The following is a 13,762-nucleotide window of genomic DNA, read 5'->3' as shown; positions in this document are numbered from 1 at the left end:
GAGAATTCCAGGGACAGGGGAGCCTGGTGGACTGCCGTCTCTGGGGTCGCACAGAGTCGGACACGACTGAAGCGACTTAGCAGCAGCAGCAGCAGCAGTGAATACCATAGTGTAAACTTCTCTGAATTCTAGTTTGTTTTTTGTCACTCAAAGCAAGATTCAGTTGTGTCAGAACATTTGTAGGCCATACCAATATTTTATATTTTTCAACCAAGATTGCTAATCAGAAAGTAAAGGAATGAATTTACTTTAAACTCATAAAAGAGTAAGAAATCCTAAAAGAATCATTTATGATTTGGGAAAGTTAATTCTCCTCCATCAACAACAAATAGAAGATAACCAAACCGATATCTATAGATGCAAAAATATATATATATATCAGAACTAAGGTACCATGTTTGAAATATAATTTGTTCATGAATTGCTTCAATGGTTCATTTCCTGAAAGAGTTAATTCAAAAACTAAGTAGTTAAAAATCACCAGGTACTTGAACATTGAAGATACTTGGTTCGGTAAATATTAAATAGTTTACATTTCTTTGTTTTGTCATTGCTTATTGCTGCCACATCAATAAGCTTGTGTTATATGCTTTCTTTATAACTATGAATAATCCCTTTTACATCCTTCCTGCCACACACATCATACAGGGAAGGAGGGCATTCTCAATCAAGGAAACACTGAGGCAGCAGCAGTGACTGAGGGAGGTTAAGATGTGAAAGCAGGTCACACTGTGCCTCACGTGTGCTCTGCTGGTGCCCTGAGCACTGGGTGTTGCTGGCAAATTATGTAATTAATTTGATCTGACTCTACTCAGTTAATTATACATTGATTGATAGAGTAATTATTAGTAGTAACTGCAAACAGGTCTTAAAGGCGAATTGCTTTTTTTTCTTTTTAAGTATCTGACTTTTTCTGATCTGTTGGAGCAGTCCAATGATAAAAACAGGTAAAAAAAAAGTAAAGGACTCCAAATACTAATGATTTCTGTAATTTTTATTTGCTAACACAGAAATTGTTTTTCTAGGATATTCCTTCCATTTTAATTTGTAACCTATTTGAGAAAACAATAGTTTTTATTTGAAACATTTTTGGGTATTGCTAACTAAACCATGTTTCATAAACTATGAGAAAAGACATTTGTTATCATGTGGGAAGGGTTAAAAAAACATGAATGAGCAAAAACTACAGGAGTACAGGAGTTAAACTTGTGACAGAAGAAGTCTTTATCAAACAATACAGGGAGATGATTGTATTAAGTAAGTTTTCTGTTGTTCATGATTGTTAGCTCAAAAAAAAAAAAAAAGTTTTTTTTGGTCAGGCTTTAAATTGTTGAGCTTTTTTTATTATTATTATTCATTCATATTTAATAGAGATTGGTTTCTCCGACTGAATACATTTCAAACACAGGAATTGAATTCTGAAGAAGAACCTGCTATAGTAAAACTAGATTAGCTAGAATATACTCTGTAGCATACTCTGTAGGACAAATTATGAGGATTTTATATATGTTAAAAGAAGTGAAATCATAAGAAACAAAACATACTTTAAAAAGAAAGAATCCTTTAAAACCTCAGAATAATATAAACTAAAGCTTTCAATTAAGAATTTAATGAATCTAGTATTTCCTGTCACAGCTAATTTCTCAGGCAGTTCATTTATTCTTTGATGTAACTTTAAAGTGTTCATAAAAGAATAGCCATGACTATAGTTACCACATAAATACTGTATCGTTGAAGTAGACCTGTGAATAGAGAAGCAAAATCTCAGCCTTTGCAGTTTATTAAAAAAAAAAAAAAGCCCACTGTTTTAATGCACTTACTTCCCAAGACAGCCAAACCCACCAGAGTGACTTACTAAGGTATCTGGCGTTGATAGCCTCGTGGTGTTCAGTCCTACCAAGGATGGGAGAGTTTGGGACATCCAGTTTGAGATCATTGCCATGGTACTAAGCACAGCGCCAAGCTTCAGCAGTGGAAGGCTCATTGCTGTGGAGCTAATGAGTTTTCATAGTGACTGATTAAGATCCTGGTGCTGGGCTGGCAGCGGGAGGCGTGACTGCAGCAGCCACATCCACGGCATGAAAAGAGATCAACTTCCCTAGCTCTAATCACGCGGGAAAGCTCACAGAACCTCTTTCCCCCACCCTCTCGGGAAGTGCCCTGTTCTTCCTTTTCCTCCTTTACTGCATACTTTGCTGGATCATCACACAAAATATTCTTGATGGGGCTTCGTTGGTAATTTTTAGAGCATAAGGATAAACGGAGGAGGAAACTTGAGCTTTTCCTGCTCCACTGTAGTCAGTTACCATGAAGAGTTCACTGCCTCTGGGATTTCTGTCAGGATAATCAGCTGCTCCTTATTCTTCATAAAAACAACAAAAAAACCCTCTTAATTGAGGTCTGTCACAGCACACGTTTCAAACTCCAAACTTATTGTCTACAGATTTCTCTGAGCATGGAAAAAGTGGTTTTAGACAAAACATGAAAATAAAATCTGCAAAGAATATCCAAGATCATTAGATACTGTGTAAGAAATTATTTTTTTAATATAGTAGCCTAAAATTAGCACTGTTGCTTCTTAAAAAAATTGTCAGAGATTGATAGCTACTGCGTGTGGAGGACATTGCCCTAGGCATATAACATGCGAATAGATGGAAAAGGCAGCCTTGGAAAAAAGCTTCTGATAATGAAATTTCATAGGTTCCCAGTTTTGCTTTCATGAATGAATGCTTAGCAGCTTCACAGGCACACAGCAAACTCAGTTAAATCTATTTTCACCTTGTGCAGAGTGACAGACTAATATTGGAAGTCTATATCATGAGAGAACATTAAAAAAGCACAGGACTTGGCTTCAGGGAATCTTAGGGTCTAATTCCTTGTTCTCTTTTAGTTAGTTGAGTGACTGACCAGTGAATTCAAACTCCTTAGCTTCACTTTGTTTTCCTTCAATGAGTAGAGGTTGGATTCTCTGCTCTCAAAGGCCTCGTCTAGCTTTAAAATCCAATGATCTGTTTATTAGAGTTATGTTGGTAAGTGTGTGTATTGAATTTGGGCTTATGGGTAATTTTAATATATTCTTTTTATAAATACTACAAAATTGCCCACATCCAAATCTCAGGTCCCAGGTGGTATAAATCAGAGGCCTCTGTCTTATATAATATATGTGATTTAAAATAAAAATGCAGAGAGAAGACATGAAGAGAAATATGGCTGAACGAAAATTAAATGAAAAGAAATCTTATAAAAAAGAAAAAAAATATGTTTTGATTCCTTAGGAGAATTCTGTAATTATTTATATCTAGAAAGACATATATATTTTCTTCAACAGTTTGGCAGAAGAAATAAAGAAAATATCTTTAATAAAATTTAAATATATATATATATATATATTTATAGAGGTGTGTGCCTTTATCCTTAAAAACAGCTTTAAACTGAGGTGAGTACTGAGACTCCTCAAATCTTTCTTGCATATATTACCTTGAAATCCAGGCTATTTTTTTTCCTTCAGAATATATCCAGATGATTTCAGCTGGCCCTTATTGTTTAACCACAGTGCCCATAAAACCAAATACTTCTTAGTTTTGTCTTTTTCAAAAATTGTATCATATGGTAAATTTAATGTAAAAGCACAATAGTTTATATATTAAACATAATATTAAATGACAGCATTCATGGAAAGGACTGTGAAATTTGACATTATTATTACAATATGGCAGTAACAAAACATAAAGTAGATTCACAAATCTAATTCTTCAAAAAATTACCTGGTAAAAAAAAGAGAAGAGTGTCTTTTCAAGAGCTTAATTTACAAAATTGAAAACTAATATACATGCAATTACTGGATAATTTAAGATGCAACATGTGGGTTGATAATTATACTTATTAATGAACTATCAGTCAACAAAATAATAGCATCCTTAGAAGACTAATAGCATGAATGTCAGGGGAAATTGGTACTCTTATTTGCAAATTAAAGAGAAATGAAGAAAAATACAATATAATTGGAAGCCTTCTTATAATTTCCCAGAAATGCAAATACCTGCACTGAAGAACTAAAAGAAAACAATAGTGAAACTTTATGATTTGATAATGTTTATAAACATCATAAAAGCCATAATGTGTTTTCAGAAAAACAGATTTAAAAGGCGCACACTGAAAGAAAAAAAGCTTAAATTATGATCATTGTTAGTTATGGAAAATAAACATAGCTATAATTTGTTAAGGTTAAACAGTTTGCATTTCTCTCATAATCTAGTAAATTGATTATAATTTCCATTTTATAGGTTGAGTTCTCATTTGCAGATGGGGGGAGCTGATTTTTCTTTTTTTTTTTCTTAATTAATTTATTTATTTTTAAATTTTATTTTATTTTTAAACTTTACATAATTGAATTAGTTTTGCCAAATATCAAAATGAATCTGCCACAGGTATACATAGCAACCTGTGTTCAGGACTAGAAACCCAGTGGTTACAGAAGCTCTATTAATACAAGCATGGTGTGAATGTTGATGGGGGAAGTAGCAAGAAATGAGCCTGAAAATACTAGCAGTTACCAACTCCCAGGGCTTCAGGGTCAACCAAAGATGTTTGGACATTATCTTGGATGTAATTCAGGAGTCTTAAGCAGGGCTCTGAAGTCATTTGTTTTGTGTCTGAGTTTATCACATTGGCATTTTTATGATTTGGGATAGGCAGATGGGGTTGTACAAACAACAAAGCATATCAGGGGTAAGAGCATCACTTTAGGAGCATATTCTTGTAATTTGGTCAAGAAGTGATGTCCTAGAATACTGTCAGTGGAATTTAAAAGGATGGATTTCATAAAGAATTGGGGTGAAATTAATAGCACTTAGTGATTAAATAGATGTGAGAAGTCTAGGAGAGGAAGTTGCTTGGGGGAATTTCCAGGTTTGGGAATTTGGGTGGTGAATGTTGCTCATCAAGGTAGTAATACAAGTAGAAGTATGACTTTAGAGAGACAGTAGATTTTATTGTTATATACTGGATGTTAGTTGCCTGTGGTAGAGAATCCCTGGATGGTGAGGTACCCACATACCACAACTCTTCAGAAAAGAGTTACATTTCATTAGACCATGCAAACTTAATGACCTCATAATATAATAATGTGTCCTACTTAGATAACAAAAATGGTTAATTTTATAATATAGTGTTAAAACTACTAACAATTTTATTAAGACTTTAATTCAGACAATCTCTATATTTAATTACATATACATAATTTCCTATATGCTTTTCTTTAAAAATAGCAAAGTAAGCCATACATTCCTGATCCTGTTTTCTCGTTTATTTCCCCTATTACTCACTATCCCTCTGCAGCATATCTTCTTGAGAGTTGTCTATATTCACTATTTTAAATTTATCTTTCCCTAGTGAACAAAAACTTTCATTAATGGCAAGTTTTTGTTCATACTTCTCTGCTCCACTCGATACTACTTTTATCAAGGCTATGGATAATACCACATTGCCGGATCCAGCAGTCAGTTCTTAGTTCTCAACTTTCTTGACCTATGAACAGCATTCGTCAGACACTTTCTCTTGAAATATTTTTTCATTTTTTTATTATTAGATTATAAATGCCTTATAATGTTGTTAGTTTCTGCTATACAACAAATCAGCTGTAAGTATACATATATCCCCTCTGTTGAGCCTCCCTCCCACGCTCCCACCTCATCCCACCACTTGAAGGATACCACATTCACCTAGTTTCCTTCTACTTTCTGACAGCTCTTTCTCAGTCACTTTTGTTGATGCTTCTTCATCTATATGCTAATAACTCCCAAATTCATTTCTTCCTCACAAACCTCTCCTATCAATTCAGACCTGTATATCCAATTATCTACTTGACATCTCCACTTGGATGGTTAATAGACATCTTAAATTGAACATGTTAAAAAAAAATGAGCTTCTGATATGCCTTTCTGCTCTCTAGTGAACAAAACAAAAGAAATAAACCAAACAATTATATACATACAATCATTCCTAAATTCTTCTTTATTTCAGCTCCATAGTTGAAAAGTTAGATTTCAACCTTAATTTTTTATTTTATTTTTCACATCTTATCAGTTTCAACAGCATATCTTTTCATCTCTACTTTCAAAATATACCCAACATTCACCGTTTCATGTCACACTCACTGCTACCAGGCTGTTCCAAGTCATCATCATCTTTTCATCTGTTTGTTACAAGAGCCACCAGTTATTGACCTTGTACCATTTCAGTTCTTTTGTAATCCCCAGGAATGATGCTAAAGCTGAAACTCCAGTACTTTGGCCACCTCATGTGAAGAGTTGACTCATTGGAAAAGACTCTGATGCTGGGAGGGATTGGGGGCAGGAGGAGAAGGGGACAACAGAGGATGAGATGGCTGGATGGCATCACTGACTCGATGGACGTGAGTCTCAGTGAACTCCGGGAGTTGGTGATGGAGAGGGAGGCCTGGCGTGCTGTGATTCATGGGGTCGCAAAGAGTCGGACACGACTGAGCGACTGATTAGATCTGAATCAAAGTGATTCTGTTAAGTTATAAGTCAGATTATGTTATTCTTCTACTTTAAGTTATTTACTAGATTCCTATTTCACCCTGGCTAAAGCAAAAATGTTTAGCATCATCCGTAAGGGTCTGCATAATCTGCTTTCTCTTACTTCTCTAATCTCATTTCTTATAACCCTTCCCTTCATTCTCTTCAATGGAGTCACTCTCGTTCTTTAGGGATGCAAGATAATTTTCTACCTCAGGACTTTTGGAATTGCTCTTCTCTGGCGGAATTCCAGTTTCTCAAATGTCTTCTCACTTCCTTTCTGTTTTAATTCAAAGATCACTTTCTTATAAAATCTTTTCTGACTATGCTGTCTCAGATTGCTACACTTTTCATCTAATCATTTCATGTTATCCTTGGCTGATTTGTACTTTTTTTTTTCCCATAGAATTTACCACAGGTTAAGATCCTATATAATTATTCATCTTGTTTTTTACTTGGTTTCTCCCCTAGAAATAAAGCTTCAGGAAAGCAGGAATGTTGCCTATTTTGTTCACTGGGGTATTTTCTATGCCTAGGAGAGTGCCTAGTACATGGCAGTACATGCCTAGTAACTGTGTGCACAAATTAATATACTACTGTTTTGTCCTTGAATTTCCCTCATGTTAAAAGAAGACCCTTTTAAATGCAAAAATTGAAATAAAGCACCCTCTATTTTTGGCAAAATAAGCCAGAGTAATATTATTGCATTTTGCATGTGTGTGTTTGTGTCTGCATAATGAACGTATACCTGAGTAGAAAGATAGTTTATACTTAAAAGTTAAGAATGTTTTTTCCTTCCAAAATTGAGATTTAGAATGCAAGCACTTCTGGTGTAAGCCAACAAGTCCTGTCTCTAACTCATATTCTGACTTCTCCTGATATGCCTCAAGTCACTGGAACCCTAAATAAATATGAAAGCAGTCTTCTTTTCCTTTTGCCTTTGGCTAATGAAGTTTGTCTCTGATAACATAGGGGGAGATGGAAGAGACTGTAGGCTATGGAAAGGATGGGTTTAAATAAAATGAATTGGAGAAGATGGAGATCTGAGTGTCCATTTACTTGGCTTCCTTTCATTTGTCCCTTGGCAATCAATTAGAGACCACTTGTGGCTCCTGGAATTCAGTGCTTTGCCATTCTTGCCTTGAGGTTTCAGTGTTGTCTAAAACTGTTCACTGAGAAAGAATGAATTGAGTGAAAAACATTAGCAAAGTTCTCTAAAGGAGGGATTTCTGGCGTCTCATCTTTGCCTTCATCTGTGAAGCTGACTGATGCTGTATAAGCCCGGGGGATCCTCTGTTGGCAGCTGTTGTTGCTACTTCAAAGGAGAAAAAAATGGATGTGTGGGGGAGGAATATATTCAGGGCAAACATGGTTTTTTCCTCTGACTTTCTACTCAAAATTGAAGAAGTGAGAAAATATAAATCTAGGATTGAGCTAGAGGGAAGGAGGATACAAAGTGGTACAAAGAGAGCCCCTCAGACTATAAGGCAAAAGACTTAAATTTTGCATCATCTTCCTCATTGCCTTGTTCCAGGTTGTTCTACTGGGAAATTAAGAAATTAAACTGAATTTCCTGTATAGTCCATTCCATGATACAGTGCCATATTTAAGAGCTCAGGTTTGATCTTTGCAGTCACACAGGCCCTTCCTTACTTTCTGCTTTGACGCTACTAGACTAGATGGCTAGCTGTGTGACTGTCCAGACCCTGTGTATAAATTGGGGATAACAAGAGAATCTGATTCCTTAGGAATTTGTGGGGATGAAATAATCATCTATATATATAACCCTTATCACAAGACCTGGAAAACAAGGGGTTCACAGTCAGTATTTGTCATCATTATTCTAGTGCAAAAGATGTTTATCTTTTCCCCACATTTATAGAAGAAAGAATAGAGACAGAAATTGTTAGCAATGAGGAAGTGAAGATCACCAAACTTTGTATAAATTACTGATAGAAAGGTTTAGATTTAAGAGTTTTAAAAGTGGAAAAAATTCTTGATTCTAATGATTGATTCAAAGGGAATGACTGCTCACAATATCCTAGAAAGGATTTAAAACATACATCCCATAGGCCAGCTTTGAGGAGCTTCTTATTTAAGCCTGTCTGCCTGGCACTGTTCTTAGAACTTCATTTGTATGAATTCATTTAGTTCTCACATGACCTTTATGAGGTTGGTATTGTTTCTATAACCAGTTTGTAGATGAGGAACTGAAATACTGTAAGGTTAAGTAAGCTAGGACTTCCCTGGTGGCTCAGATGGTAAAAGTGTCTGTTTACAATGCGGGAGACCCGGGTTCGATCCCTGGAGAAGGAAATGGCAACCCACTCAAGTACTCTTGCCTGGAAAATCCCATGGACAGAGGAGCCTGGTAGGCTACAGTCCATGGGGTCGCAAAGAGTCAGACACGACTGAGTAACTTCACTGACTTCACTAAGTAAGCTAGCTGAGGTCACACAGCTAATTAAGGGTAAGTGTAGTATTTGAACCCCAGCTGTCATGTTCTAAGCATGCTCTTAAATGTTATGCACACACACATACACATACAATAACAGTATTAAAGCAACTACTTATTTCAAACTTTATCTTTTTTAAATAATTGGGATTATTTGGGGGAAGCATTGCAGTGAAGTCATTGCATGATCTCAGTACATGAATACTTAAAGCTGAACATAAAAATTAAAAGTAACATGTCTTCACTTATTGAGTTCATCTTTGAATGTGACAGAGCAAGGCTGTCATCAGGGAGACACTGACTCTCAGGTAAGTGTTCACTCCCTGCTTCATTTTCTTTGGAATCTATTTTCAGATTTTTCTAACTCACCCAGCTTACGAGGGCAAACTGAAGTGTCAGATTATTGCCAAAATCTTTTTTGGAAGAAATTGTTTAGGAAGAGAAATCCCAAAAGAGGTTGGAAAATTGCCTGGTGATCAGAAAGAAGACTATTCCGGTTGTAACATGAAAGAATAAAATTGAATCTTGAGACGTGCAATTTTCTATAAGGTTGTAAGTTGTTTCTTAAAGCATATCTCCCTCTTGACATTTGAAATGTTTAGCTGGAACTAAAATTCTGGTAGTAGTAAATAACTCTGAACCTCAGAGTATAAGAGAAGATTACATTTGTAGACTGCTTTTTAGCAAATTCACAGAAATAGCAGGAGCTCTGGAGAGTTAGTGTATATGTAGCAGCATTAGCTACTTATTTGTCAGCATTGTCCCTTCCTCAGTATGTGTAGTCAAGGTTGTTTTGTAATTTTTCAAGAAAGATCCAGCAGACAAACATAGTTAAACGTGAATGTCTAAAGATCTGAACTGAAACATCAGGCAAGCTTTGTCACTGAAAGTGTCATAAGAGTTATGTAGTTCTATGAAAGGTGGTCAGTAAAACAGTTAAGGCCAGGTCATTAAAATAACTATCACATAAATGATGCTGCACAAACTCATTGCCTCATTCCCTTGTCCTTTTCTGTTTCAACGCATTTAAGAACTACTGGCCTTGTAAAAACAGTTTTAGGAGAGCCTAAGTAACTTAACTTAGAAATAGTTCCCTTTGTGAATACTCATCTAAAAGGGGTCCAGTGACATATGTATGAACTTAACAATGGATAAGAAAAGGAAAACAGTGTTGATAGAGGTTGTCTCTTGTTATTGAAATCAAATACTTTTTTCTGTTTCTTAATATTTTTTTTTATTCTCTCTGCATTTCCCAGATTAAGTATGTATTATTTTCTGGTAATAAATTGTTGATAATGAATTTCTGATAATAAATTGTTGTTAGAAAAACAAGCAGAAGTATGTCATTATTTTGTCATTGACTTTTAAAGACACTAATTTACTAAACATTTATTAGATATTCAATATATTCCTTGGTCCAAAAAGAGTACTATACTGAAAAATGCAAGATTGATTGGGTACAGCGTCATCTTTTGAGTAATTTATCAATCTGGGAATGTAACAGAGTATAAACAAACATGCACACATGAGCTAAATGGTTCCAATCTTATAGACGTACTGGAGGAGTAAAAGAAAAGGAGACGGTACCTTGTAGTGAAATGGCCAGGAAAAATATAGTGCTTGAACTAGTTTTAAAAGTTTAGCTCTAATTCTCTTAATTTTTCACTCCAGGAAATGGACAGTGTCATTTACTATGGACCCCAAAATAAAATTTAAGTCACAGGAATTTTGTTTTATGCTTCAAAAAGTAGGGAATTATATTCTTCAGCCCTTCCTTTGTTAATATTCACCATTTGTGCTAGTACTTTACATTTTTACTTCTCTTCCAATTTTAAACCCATTATATTTACCTAAACCATAACAATATAGGGCTACTGAGTGAAAAAAGAGACTAGAAAAAGTGAACATTATTGTGAAAACAGCATTTTCTCTGAGAAGGAGATGATGCGATAGAAATATCAAAGCTCTTAAAGGACATTGAATTATCAAGAAAATTGTATTTAGAATTACATGTCAATCAGCAGTAGTTTGAATTCTAATATTTATACATAATCTTAGTCATAAAGCATATGGCTGAAAATTTAATGCTAGTGTACAGGCTTCTTGTCAAGTGTCTGCTAAAAAATATGAAGACACAGTATAGCGTGAAGAGTGTTGAGATATTGCCGTTATTGAAAGCAGATCATCTTTGCAATGTATTCTCTTTCCCCCTCCCCCCTCCCTGCTTTCCCTTCTCCCTTTTTTCTCTCCCTTCTTTTCATCTTCCACTCTCCTGTGATTCTGACGTGTTCCCTAGGCTGTATGGCTACAATTTAAGCACAGATAATTCTAGTATTTTACATTTCCAATTTGGAAGTTTTATGTTTTACCTCTCTACTCATTCAACGCTATTTAAGAAAAAATAAAATAAAAGTTCCTTTTTCTGAACATTCATGCATGCTAATGCTATAGTTGACCTCCTACTGTGGTCCTTAAAGTTTTCAAGAAGTTATTGAATTTAAAGCTGGAGATTGTTCATAACTTCTGTTCAAAATGTATGTCATTCATGCGCACATCATTAATAGCTTTTTCTTCTAAGAGTGATTCAGAAACATGCCCATGATAAAATATGTCCTTTCTTATATAGTTTACCTTTCAATAATATATAACATCTATCAAAATACATGTATAAGTTAGTATTTTCTATAAAACCTCCATTTAGAATTATTTGAGGAGCAATGTTTATTGCATGGTGAATTACTTATGCATTCAACAGGGATTTATTGATCAGCCTCTGTATGTGTGTGCGTGTTAAGTCACTTCAGTCATGTCTAAGTCTGTGTGACTCTATGGACTGTCGCCTGCCAGGCTCCTCTGTCCATGGAATTCTCTAGACAAGAATTCTGGAGTGGGTTGCTATTTGCTTCTCCATGAAATAGAGTATTGAAGAAAAAGTGCTGAGGAATCACCTAGAACAGGGATAAATATTAAGGTACATATGAATCACTGGGGGGTGGGGATATTGTTAAAATGTAAATACATTCTACTTCAGATGCTGAGAGCAGGGCCTGAGGTTCTACATTTTTAACAAGCTCCCAGGTAACCAGAAGTGGCTGATCTACAGACCACTTTGGTAGATGGGGCCACGGAAGCCAACCAGAGACAATAGAACTAAGTGAAAAGCTGATGTTTGTGGACACATTCTGTGTCCAACAAAGGAGGTACAACCAAGGAAGGAAAAAAAGGTCAAGCTCTGCAAGAGAGGGGAGAGTGAGGATTCCCAAACAAAAATTTCTTACTGAAAAAAACAGGTTGAAAAGTTCCCACCATCCAGAGAGTTGTTAGCAGAAAGCAGACATTTAATTTAATACATTTTAAATGGGTCCTAAAATTTATTAAAAGTAAAGTTCTAGTTAGAATTTTATCTTGACACATGTATACCTGTGGCGGATTCATTTTGATATTTGGCAAAACTAATACAATTATGTAAAGTTTAAAAATAAAATAAAAAAAAAAAAGAATTTTATCTTGAAAAAGAAAGGTGAACACAAAATAAAGTATCTTAAAATTGTGGGGATATATTAGCATAGATAAGAATAGATGAATAATATGTGTGTATGAGATTATTATTTTTTTAATCTTATCATTTGGTTTCATAGCACAATCATAAAGAGATTTGTTTTTGCAAAACTCTTCAAGAAATTCCCTAACTTTTTCAGAACCTCTCTCATTCCTTTGACATGCAAATCATTGTCTTTTAAAGAGCTCATTCCGTAATTTCTCTCTTCAATTGTTAAAAGATGTAAATTTGCCAGTTACTGTTTAATAATTCCTATGTATTTTATCAGGGCAGTTATCTCATAACACTTCCACCACTGCATGAAATTATGTATTTTGGATGATTTTGACTAACTTCTCTTATATTTGCATTGAATAGCATTGGATAGTTGCCAATCTAAAAATCAGTTGCTCTTGATAGATGCTATCATTAAGGAGTAAGGGATATTTTAGTAGGATTTGAGGGGTTTCATTTTAAAAGTGGCCATAATTAGTAAATATTTGTGTTTTGATGGTTGTTGCTGTCTTATACAGCTTCACAATGGCAGGACTTGGGTGACATGAACTCAGGGTTGACTAGACACTTAGCATAGGCAGTTACCCATGTACTCTGATACTGGGATGAGTGGAATAAAAGAGGATGATGTTTTCACATAATTCACTCATTTTAGGGAAATAGTGGGGCTTCCCTCACAGCTCAGTTGTTAAAGAATTTGCCTGCAATGTGGGAGACCTGGGTTTAATCCCTGAGTTAGGAAGATTCCCTGGAGGAAGACATGGTAACCCACTCCAGTATTCTTGCCTGGAGAATCCCCATGAACAGTGGAGCCTAACGGGCTATGTCCATGGAGTTGCAGAGTCAGACATGACTGAGCAACTAAGCACAGTACAGTCTATTAACTATATCTAGAAAGTTGATGCATTGTGTTTCAGCAGTTATGAAAACTGAAATGTGTACATTTGATTTGGTTATATTCTCGTCCATCCAGGGAGGAAATAATCAGGGGATATATGGAGTTCTGGGTACTGCCTTAAGTTACCAGTGTTAGAGTCTCAATGAAGGCTTCAGGTATCCCCCAAACCCCAGGAACATACTGGGCCCACAGAAGGTTCAAGCTAAAGGAAAAACCTGAAAAGTTGCTGACTGCAGCTGAACAAAAATGAAACTACCCATGTGATGAGGGTTGGGAGGTGGGGATACCTGGATTCTAATCCTAGTTCTTCATTTAAA

At 35.4% G+C, this 13,762-nt stretch overlaps 1 protein-coding gene across 2 annotated transcripts in view; it reads right to left on the bottom strand.

Annotated features, from left to right (window-relative positions):
• Positions 1 to 13,762, bottom strand: part of OLFM3 (olfactomedin 3) — a 222,035-nt gene that overhangs the window by 48,982 nt on the left and 159,291 nt on the right. Inside the window, exon 1 of one of the 2 annotated variants that reach the window (XM_006049823.4) lies at positions 1,856 to 2,652. The exons of the other annotated variant lie outside the window; for it this stretch is intronic. Coding sequence (XP_006049885.1) covers positions 1,856 to 1,984 — 129 coding nt within the window. The 5' untranslated portion in view covers positions 1,985 to 2,652. Of the gene's footprint in view, positions 1 to 1,855; positions 2,653 to 13,762 lie in introns of those variants that run through there. 2 annotated transcript variants of the gene reach the window in all.

Source organism: Bubalus bubalis, chromosome 6 (genome assembly GCF_019923935.1).
Source record: "Bubalus bubalis isolate 160015118507 breed Murrah chromosome 6, NDDB_SH_1, whole genome shotgun sequence".
Taxonomy (NCBI): Eukaryota; Metazoa; Chordata; class Mammalia; order Artiodactyla; family Bovidae; genus Bubalus; species Bubalus bubalis.
The sequence above is the reverse complement of the archived record's forward strand: the minus strand, read 5'-3'. Positions and strand labels throughout refer to the sequence as shown.